At 37.5% G+C, this 11,217-nt stretch overlaps 1 protein-coding gene across 1 annotated transcript; it reads left to right on the top strand.

Moving 5' to 3' along the window:
• The first annotated feature begins 5,284 nt into the window (after positions 1-5,284).
• LOC126515426 (bifunctional phosphoribosylaminoimidazole carboxylase/phosphoribosylaminoimidazole succinocarboxamide synthetase-like) lies at positions 5,285-6,684 on the top strand. Its single transcript, XM_050165059.1, has one exon. It carries the CDS (start codon positions 5,376-5,378, stop codon positions 6,651-6,653), a length of 1,278 nt encoding a protein of 425 aa, XP_050021016.1. The 5' UTR covers positions 5,285-5,375; the 3' UTR covers positions 6,654-6,684.
• Positions 6,685-11,217: the final 4,533 nt, after the last annotated feature.

Here is an 11,217-nt window from a genome sequence, read left to right as displayed (position 1 = left end):
AAAAAAAAAAAAAAAAACAGCCCACAAATCACAGTCCTAAAGAACCTAGACAACAATGATGACTCTAAGAGAGACATACATAGATGTAATCTACATGGGAAGTAGAAAGAGACAAGATCCCCGGCGTAAATTGGGGGTATGGGGACCTTGGGAGAGGGTTGAAGGGGAGAGAAGAGGCGGGGAGGGGAGCAGAGAAAAAATAGAGCTCAATAAAAATCAATTAAAAAAATGAATCACCCACCAACCATAAAAAACGATGTTTAAAATAATTATAAATTTAACATAAAAATTGCTATACAGATTGTCTTTTCCAAGCATCACTCCAAAACTCTTCAAACAGTATCATTTTCAGATATAAATGTTCAGCCTTGAACAATAACTTGTAGAATGTCTTCTTATCTCAGATGTAGTATGCAAAGGGTTTTGAGTATGTATCAGACCTATCTGGGCCTTGGGTTTGAACCAAGTGAGTGGGCCTTGTAAGCTCTGAAAATATCAGGAGCTATTTAACTATTTAATAACTCAACTCTTATGTAATGGATATGAAGATAACTACATCATCTGACTTAAAAGAAACATGACATAAAACCTTTGACCAGAACCTGCAAGAAAATAAATAATAAATAAAATGTAACTATTTATTATAATTAGCTCTTCAAAATATTTCAGACATGATCACTTCTATTCATTGTTGTTTCTACCTCGAGTTTTACCCGAAAGCATGGTTGCAAGGATACAGGAATTACACATGTGATTTGTTACCTGGAGTCATCAGTTCTGTCTAAGTAACTATGCATCTTCTGTGGAACTTTATTGAAGTAATAAAGTTCAGTAAATACCAGCTCAGATGCTCTACAAATCATCTATAAGCCTTTCTTCTCTTTTGATTTAGTCACTGGATCACATGGAAGTTTCCAGTATCAGAATGCCATGGCTTAGACCTCATTAACAAGGTGAGTGGAGAGCATGAAGGGAGGCTAACTGGGCACCTCAGAGAGGAGGCAAGTTTCTAAGGCAACCATGGAAGCTACACTTTTGTTCTTTGTGATCTATCCAGTAACTGTATCACATAACTCCTTCTATAGCCCCCACAAAAGTTATGTGTCCCCAGGCCAGTGCTTTTAAAGAGATGCAAAATATTTGGAAAATGGTATTAGTGGGAGAGCCTTAGGTCATTGGTGGCACATTGTCACCAAAGGAGATCTCGGGGTCTCAGTATTTTCCTCTGCCTTTGCTTTCTGGCCACAAAGTACATGGTTCCACCCAAGGTGTACACCTTATCATTCATTGATTTGCCAGAGCCCAGAGCAGCCAAGGTAATTCATCTTTAGTCTCTTCTCTATCTACTTGTTATGAAACTTTGCTAGGAAGATGAAACACCCATCTATTTGTACCAGATAAAATACTAATGACAGATAAACAAACGATAAACATAAAAGTTCACAAATGCCTAGTTTTGTGAACCAGTACATTTACTGAAGCTACCTACAGGAATACACACTTGAGTTTACTTACAGTGTCATATGTCACTCAAGGGCAGCTACGCTCTTTAAAGACCCACAGCAGCATGCTCGATGACTCAAACGAAGTCAGTCTTGGGCCCCTAGACAATTGGCAGATATTGCTACCTGAGAGTCTTCTTTCTCAGCTTTCACTACCGTCCATGTTGGTGGAGAGAAAGCAAGCATTTCATCCATGCTTTAATGATTTCCTTGAAGTTGTAATATTCCTTCCTTCAGAGAGGAGGAACTTTCATAAGACTCAGAAAACTAACAAAACTTACAGGGTCTTAGAACTCATGACTGACCAGATTCAGGCAATCCAGAGAATTGCAAGGTTCACAATGCTCTTTGCTGAAGAAAGCTGGAACAGCAGCCAAGAGGGTTAATTAACTGGTAGAAAATAGCTATATGCCATCATTTTGAGAAAATAATGAAGTAATATTATGTTTAGATCTCTTCTCTTCTAGGAATAAAAACAAAGTTTTAGTTTATTAACTTCAACAAAATCACCTTCTACAAGCAAACAAGAGAGAAACTGAACTCAGCTCTGATTTCATTCCATAAACAAACATGGGGAACAGAGAAGGGAACCACACTTGCTCAAGGCAGCTTAACAACTTGACCCATCCGGCATTCCTCCAGAGGCAGGTGCCTATCCTACCGACCAGAAATGAGTGACTCAGACTCTTAGCATTTCTGAGGAAAGGAACTCAGGTAATGAGGAAGGGCAGCAGGTAGGAGAGTGAAGTCCTTAATCAGTGACTAAACAATCAATAAACACAAATGGGTCAAATCAGTTCGATTGAATTAAATTGACCTTATATCTTTTGAGAATAGCCTGGGGGCAGAGAAAAAGACAGCAGATTAGGGTTGAACGGAGTTGTACCAACAGAGAACATCTGGGAATTATGGAATTTTAGAGTCTGGCTTCTGAAAATCCTGTGAGTTGTGTGTGTCACTGTAAGAAGAATCCACACAGAACAAGAAGTGCCCCTACACAGCAGAGCATTTGATTATGTGGACATCTTCCTATGAATTTCTTTTGCCATTTCCCTCCTTCTAAAATAATCAAGTGATTGTCTCTGAGCATCACCAGAACTTATTTCTACCACCTCTCAAACTGTACTATTTCCTGTCTGGCAGTTAGTACAGAATACCATAACTTCTCACTCCTATATTGAACATCCTCAATGGATTTCCTAATTGCCTAAATTAAAATTGTAGGGGAGTTTGCTAAAACTTAACCATCCAAGGAGTTTCATTATGTAACCATGTCTTAAACCAATCAAGTCCAGTTACCAACAATGTCTCAATCCGCTCTTAAAATAATCAATCTCCTAGTTGCAAAAATGGACAGGGTCCTACATTTAGGGAATCACGGGAAGTCCTCTGTAAAAGTCATCATAAACTGTCTAATGCGCGCTCTACATTGCTTTTAGTTCAGCCATTTCTAAAGACAAAATATCACTGCCGAGAATGAAAAACCAATACTTGCTGTCCATCATCTTTGGGTGCATAATTTATTTATCCACTGTGAAGGGTAGAAACGCCACAGGACATGCTAGAAAGCAGAGAATAGTTCCATCTAAGGACAACATGCTTGTGCTGTCCCTTCCTGAGTATGCTCTCATTTTCTGATTGCCCTTTAATGACACCCTTCTGCTCCCATCTATCTCTTCCCGCTAAGTGCTGAAACTGCTTTGCATTTTCACCAGGAAGGGTGTAAGTCTCTATTGTAGCAAATATCACCACTATATTATTTACATTAGACTTTTCTTAAGGGCAATTTTTCTAATATCTCTTACTCGTTGATTTCTTCTCTGTATTTTACAGAAGGGATGCTTCCTAGCCAATTCTTTAATTTCGATTTCATTTAGTTCCAGCAAAAGCTTTCACTGGGGTGCTCTCATTCATGATCATGGGTTTAAATAACATAATCCTGATCTAAAATCAATTGTTTAACCTAAAAAACTATCATTAGCCCATTGGCCTCCTTCACTGTTCACCCAAATACATTTACTAGACTATCTTAGTAGTACTACAACAGAATAGCCCCATGTTAGATATGTGGCTTATCCTCTCAAAATGGGCACTTTCTTTTGAGAATGTTCAGTGCTATTAGCAGAATGAGTGCAGTATAGAGACCACCGGCGAACATTTTTAAGATGTTTGAAATGTGTAAAAGACACCAGTGAGTCAACATTTTATATAACTCAGACAGAAGTTATTGGGTTCGTTAAGTGCCTGCACTCAAATATGTAAAGCATCCGTAATATTAACCTTCATCAGGCAATGAAAGGAGACAGAGACCCACATTGGAGCACCGGACAGAAATCTCAAGGTCCAAATCAGGAGCAGAAGGAGAGAGAGCACGAGCAAGGAACTCAGGACCGCAAGGGGTGCACCCACACACTGAAACAATGGGAATGTTCTAGCGGGAACTCACCAAGGCCAGCTGGCCTGGATCTGAAAAAGCCTGGGATAAAACCGGACTCGCTGAACATAGCAGACAATGAGGACTACTGAGAACTCAAGAACAATGGCAATGGGTTTTTGTTCCTACTGCACGAACTGGTTTTGTGGGAGCCTAGGCAGTTTGGATGCTCACCTTACTAGCCTGGATGGAGGTGGGTGGTCCTTGGACTTCCCACTGGGGAGGGAAACTTGATTGCTCTTTAGGCTGAGGAGGGAGAGGGACTTGACTGGGGGAGGGGGAGGGAAATGGGAGGCAGTGGCGGGGAAGAATCAGAAATCTTTAATAAACAAATAAAAATTAAAAAAAACTTTTTTGTCAAGTAAAGTGCATATGTGTAAAACAGAGAAGACTAAAAACCCTGTCCCCGAGATTAAACACACAAAAGGTGCTGCAATGTTATAGGTATTAGAAACATACATAATACCTAAGAGTTGCGAATTTTAAATTGAATAATCTACAGATAAAGTCCATTCTTATTCTGTGTGCTCTTAAACCAAGAAACATATGAAATCCAGATATTACCTGAATTTGCTGTAACTATAATTCACATATTTTTTTTCAATTACTTTGTACAGGAAAGTTGTACTATGAGCCCAAGGTGCCTTCTGCCTGTGGGTTTACCACTAGAAAGGAGAAGGAATATTAACATCCACATGAAAATTTTAATGTAGGCATATTTCCAAAAGTAAAGTGTGTGGTCTGTACTCCCCTTGCTAACTACACTGTGCATTAACAGTGTATCCTCGCCCCGAGTTTCTTTCTGTGTTACTTAAAATTGATTCAATAAAGTTTTAAATTCCTCTGTGAATCTCTGTGTTTTATGGCCTCGTGGACAGCAAACTTCTGAGTGCACTCTGAGGTTACCATTGTACCAGTTGTTCTCGCACATGTTCCTGTCCATGATGGTGCTTTAGAGACACCTTAATGGATGCTTACATTCATCAGCCAACAGCACTCCCTTTCTCTCACCCTCATTCGGCACTCACCTAGCTACGAGATGGTCTCCTTAAAATAGAATGTATCTATGTTCATTGCAAATACTAGTAGACATTCATCTTTCATCAAGTGCTGAGCAGATATTGCTGTTTCCCTTACGAATGGACTTATGATTAGTTTCCTTGGGATAAGAATATGGCATCAAATAAGGTTGTGTTTGCCAGGCATTAAATAATTAATCACACAGGTAATTGAACTTTCCCATTTTAATAAGTATAATGAAAGAAACATGGAAGTGATGAAAAGAGTAACCAATGAAGATTAACAAGATTTGGAAATAACACCTTAAGAAAGTCAGCAGTGGGCCCTTCCCCGCCCTCCTGAGCCTCTGGAGGTTCTTGTTTTACGGACCGCTTCTTCACTTTCCCGCGTTGTCTTGCACCTTCATCCCACCTAGAATCATGGCGACAGCTGAGCTACTGAACATTGGGAGAAAACTCTATGAGGGTAAGACAAAAGAAGTCTATGAATTGTTAGATAGTCCGGGAAGAGTCCTCCTGCAGTCCAAGGACCAGATTACAGCGGGAAATGCAGCCAGAAAGAACCAACTGGAAGGCAAAGCTGCAATCTCCAATAAGATCACAAGCTGTATTTTTCAGCTGTTACAGGATGCCGGTATCAAGACTGCTTTCACCAAGAAATGTGGGGAGACTGCTTTCATTGCACCCCAATGTGAAATGATTCCAATTGAATGGGTGTGCCGAAGAATAGCAACTGGATCTTTTCTCAAAAGGAACCCTGGTGTAAAAGAGGGGTATAAGTTTTACCCACCAAAAGTGGAGATGTTCTTCAAGGATGATGCCAATAATGATCCACAGTGGTCTGAGGAGCAACTCATTGCTGCACAGTTTTGTTTTGCTGGACTTGCTATAGGCCAGACTGAAGTGGACATCATGAGTCATGCTACACAAGCTATTTTTGAAATACTGGAGAAAGCCTGGCTGCCCCAGAACTGCACGCTGGTTGATATGAAGATTGAATTTGGTGTTGATGTAACTACCAAAGAGATTGTTCTTGCTGATGTAATTGATAATGATTCTTGGAGACTCTGGCCATCGGGAGATCGGAGCCAGCAGAAAGACAAACAGTCTTACCGTGACCTCAAGGAAGTAACTCCGGAAGGACTCCAGATGGTAAAGAAAAACTTTGAGTGGGTTGCAGATCGAGTGGAGTTGCTTCTGAAGTCAGACAGTCAGTGCAGTGTTGTAGTGCTGATGGGTTCAGCTTCTGACCTTGGTCACCGTGAGAAAATTAAGAAGGCTTGTGGAAACTTCGGGATTCCATGTGAACTCCGAGTGACATCTGCCCATAAAGGACCAGATGAGACGTTGAGGATTAAAGCAGAGTATGAAGGGGATGGCATACCTACTGTATTTGTCGCAGTGGCAGGCAGAAGCAATGGTTTGGGCCCAGTGATGTCTGGTAACACTGCATATCCAGTTATCAGCTGTCCTCCCATCACACCAGATTGGGGTGCCCAGGATGTGTGGTCATCTCTTCGATGGCCCAGTGGTCTTGGCTGTTCAACTATACTCTCTCCAGAAGGATCCGCCCAGTTTGCTGCTCAGATATTTGGGCTAAACAATCATTTGGTGTGGGCCAAACTTCGAGCGAGCATATTGAACACGTGGATATCTTTAAAGCAAGCTGACAAGAAAATCAGAGAAAGCAATTTGTGAAAAAAAAAAAAAAAGGAAAGGAAGAGAAAAATTTACCTTTTAGGAGAAAAGTTACACATTCCTAGTTTGGATTAAAAAGGAAAGAATTCAAACAAAATGATTTCACATCAGAGAAATCAATTCAACTAACTACTGAACAAATGGTCCTCTAGATATCACCTACTATACGGTCATTGTTGGGCAGTTGTGTAACATTAGCAAAGAAACGTCCTTTATGGAGTTGGAGCTATGTCTCTGTGCTTAAGAATCGGTGTGGTTCTCTTGCAGAGGACTGAGTTTGGTTCCCAGCGTCCGTGTGGAATAATAATCACCTGTAACTTCTCATTATTTCTAAATGCTAATAATGACTTTAAATAAATCGGTAGTTACTACTTGAAAAAAAAAAAGAAAGTCAGCAGTGCAATGAAAGGGAAGGAATTAGTGCTATCTAGAGAAATTGTTGTCTTATAAACACGAGGGCTAGCAAGTGAGGGAATCTGAGTGTCCACAGGATGCTGTGGAGATTGATAAAATGTTGTTGGTAACAAAATAACCAAAATATCTTACCAAGAGATTGTAGCATTTGAAATAAAAGTGCATAGACAGAATAAAAATACGGTGCAAAGACAAATAATGTTTACATTTTCTAAAACTTACAAGATTCTACAGAAGAGTTTTAATAATAGGAATATTGTATATTAGTATTACTATTGCTTGAGCCAGGAAGCCTGGAGAAAGAGAAAGATGAGGAAAGGCCATTGTTGAACTAGAGACAATGGTGTTCTTATTTGGTATCTGGAAGAAAGAAAAGGAGGAGGAAGAAGAAGAAAGTAAATATTTGTACTCTGGGACTGCAGTCTTTTTCTGTGTCATCACCGAGTAACAGGAGAGAGTACAAGCTTTCTGGCCTCTTCTCAGGAGCACATCAATTCCACCCGCAGAGACTTCATCTCTATGCACTGATCTAAAAGTCAATGAATGGCCTTGCAAGCCCTCACAACAAATACCATCAGACAAATGATCAGAATTGAACCTAGGAAAATTTGTAGAGGGCACAATTCTGCCTGCATCAAGTAGCAAAGGGTTTATATTAATTATGTGCCCCATGATTAAAATATAAATACATCTTCTTTTAAACCTGATCTGTGTGTACAGATAAACCTAACATCTAGGTCAAAATTTTCTAAACTAGATCATATAGAGTCCATAACCAAGTGTAAAAGTAGTGAAAACCTTGCCTTCCCAATAGAAGATGTCTAACACATAACAACCAAAAGAAATTGAAAATCAAATACATAATGAATTCAAGGTGCTTCTGGTTGGGCTCATCCATACAGTATCACACTACTTCACCAGAGCCTAGAACTGAAAAACAGAAACATATGCACATCTCATTGGACATGCCATGATAATACATGGTGCAGATCTTAGACCCTATGGAATGTTTTAAAGTATAGTTTATTTTTACTGTACATGCAAAGATAACTGCTCATGTAAAAAGAATTGTTTAATTATGGAAAAGAAAGACATGTTTTCCTGACATCATTCTTCACCATATAAGTGGATCAAATTACTATATCCCTGAGTTGTGGTATTAGTATGTTGACGTTTTTTATTATAGTTTGAGCTAATAACTGGACTTTCATATTAAAAATCATTAAATGGACAGGCATGGCAGCACATTCCTTTAGTCCCACCTCTCATCAGGCAGACGAGAATAGTCTGGCCTCAATAGGGAATTCTAGGACATTTGGACTACAAAGAGAGACCAGTCTCAAAACATAAAAAAAAAAAAAAATCTCGTGGAGTGAACTCCATACATAAAATGAACACTATACTCTGCCATTTTATTGTATATATTTATGTGAACTAGTATTGTCAACATTGACAACTTCAGAGGAAATATCAATTAACTCTGAAAATCATGCAATATTGTCTATGTCCAGAACTAGGGATATTGGCCAAATCATTCTTCATACAAACGTGTAGGCACTTAGCTAAGAGAAAAATGGCAGTTTCCACTGAACTCAGGGCTTCCAAATCTGATCTTGATAGTTGAAATTTGCATGTTACTGAATGTATTATAGATTATTGAAATTAATTCTGAAATACTGAAAACTTAACAGTTGCCTAGATCATAACTGAGCCTTAGATGAACATCTTTTGTTGTTTAAGTACAATTAAAACCACTGAGTTAACAGCATTAAGAGACAAAGTTATAAGTCTAGGGAACAATTTTTATATCTCTAATATACTACATGTTATTGTCTTAATAATTATATCATTATAATGATATATATCTATTATATTATAATATAATAATAATAATGTCATTATTGACCAACTTTCTCACTGCTATGTAAAAATATATTACCAGAAAAGATTATGTTTCTTGGTTTAGGTATACTTAGTAATTAATAAATATAGACATGAAGAATATACATTTTAAATGAATATGCTATCATTATTTATACTACTTTCTGATTTATTCCAAATCTTCAATTGTAGTCCAAATCTACAATTTTAAATGAGTTTGACCACAGCCACTTTCCTTCATTTATGGAATTACATACTTTCTTCTGACATTAAGTTTTTAATTCTAACCATTTTATCTAGAAGAAACAATCCTATAAATTTGAGGGGTATTACTTCTTCTTAATTGAATATGCATTTATCTGAAACAATAACAACAAAAAGAAGACATATGCATATGAATCAGGACTTAAAATTCATAGTATTTATTCCTCCCTTAACTTCTTTAACTAAAAAAATCCATGATATTCTCCCTAACTCCATAATGGCTCCATCTACTTTTTGGAGCCCATTACCTATGGAAGTATATCTTACTCAACTTGATATGTCAGACATTGGTGACTCCCAAAGGGAATCCTTATCCTCTTGAGGCATGGATGGTGGTTGGGTAGTGGGAAGGTGGGAGACAGGAGGAGGAGAGGGAGGAGAACTGTAGTTGGTATGTAAACCAAAAACAAATACTATTAAATAAAAATGCATGATTTTACAGAATTGCGAGAATAGTAGTTTTCAGAGTCTAAGGAGCAAATGAATAGAAGATAAAAGAAGGCAGACTAGTGAGTGCTAAGTTGGAGTTCCAATGTGTTATAACACAAACGTGTGGCTAAGGATGATAATATACTATATATTTCAGAGAATTAAGGAAATATTTTTAATCTTCTCACAAATTATTCAAAAAACATACTTTGAAAATCACTTAGTGCCCCATAAATATGTTTAATTTTATTTTTATGTAGCAGTTAAAATAACTTTTAATTTAAAACTCCAACTTTACAGTTCAAAATTAATTTTACTAACCTAAATTTTAGACTCTATAAAAGTTTTTCTTTTTCTTAAATTTTTTATGCTCTCATTAGAAAATATAAGGGATGGGAAGGAGATGTAGCTCAGCTGGTTGAGTGGTTAACATGCAGAAGGTTCTGTGTTTGATACATAATACCGTATTAAAAAAAATAAAAGCCAAGTGTGGTGATGTACTTCCATCATATTAGCATTTGGGAGGTAGAAGTGGGAGGATTAGAAGTTTGATGTTGTCCTTGGTATATAGCAAGTTTGAGATCACTTTGTACTATATTAGACCCAGCCTTGAAAAAAAAATATAAGCAATATAAGAAACATAAATAATTATGCGATATTACCAGTGAGCTTCCTAAATTGAAACTGTGTTCAAAATTAAAAATAATTAATGCCTACAATTATGCCATTCAAAATAAATCAATATAAAAATATTGTTTTCAAAATAGAATGCCTACTTTATCATATATATGTCTGTTTTTTCATTAAGCCTTATAAAATAAATAAATAAATAAATATTGAGAAATTAAATACTTTTGAAAATCCCAGGTGAAAATTATCCTTAGGTGAAAGTTTGCCTCAGAATATAGTTAAACTAATTAGGCAAGCTTCTCTTTATGTTAAGCTTCAATCGCTGAAATATTTGACATCCCTGGTGTAGAACATAATAAGAATTCTCAGGTTTCCTGCAATGAGAATTGTGCTTATTTGAATAGGTCTTTGAAAGACAAATGAGTCATTGTCCAACTCACAACTGTTTCCCTTGGGACAAGTAGCTGCCTGCACCATAAAATGTCAATTGTATGGGATGAAAATTGAGGAAATGAAGAATTCTGCTGCACTATTTTAGCTTTGAATGCTATTAAACTGCATTTTGCTGTGATATGTATTCCCATGGATGTCATTTTTATATCCCACTCATGGTCTTTCTTAGGTTTGACGGTGGAGTTATATGATGGTAATCATTCACACGATGTGGTCATCCAGAAAGCAAATGTCCAGCTCACCTAGATAAAAGGTCATGTTTCAAATGATGTTAATGATCAAACATTTGGACTCTTACTCTTAAAGAGAACAGAGCAAAATACAATGTTGGCAAAAAATATGTAACTGCCAGTTTTGTGTGCCAGAACTATGCAAGAAGAAGAAGAGGAGGTAGAAGAAGGAGAAGGAGAAGAGGAGGTGGAGGAGGAAGGTGGAAGGAGTGAGGAAAAGAAAATAATAAGAAAAGAACTCTTTAGATTCCTCTGGTTTATCC

Source organism: Alexandromys fortis, unplaced genomic scaffold (genome assembly GCF_014885135.2).
Source record: "Alexandromys fortis isolate MF-2015 unplaced genomic scaffold, M_Fortis_MF-2015_v1.1 scaffold_135, whole genome shotgun sequence".
NCBI classification, from domain to species: Eukaryota; Metazoa; Chordata; class Mammalia; order Rodentia; family Cricetidae; genus Alexandromys; species Alexandromys fortis.
This window is presented reverse-complemented; position numbering and strand designations above follow the sequence as displayed.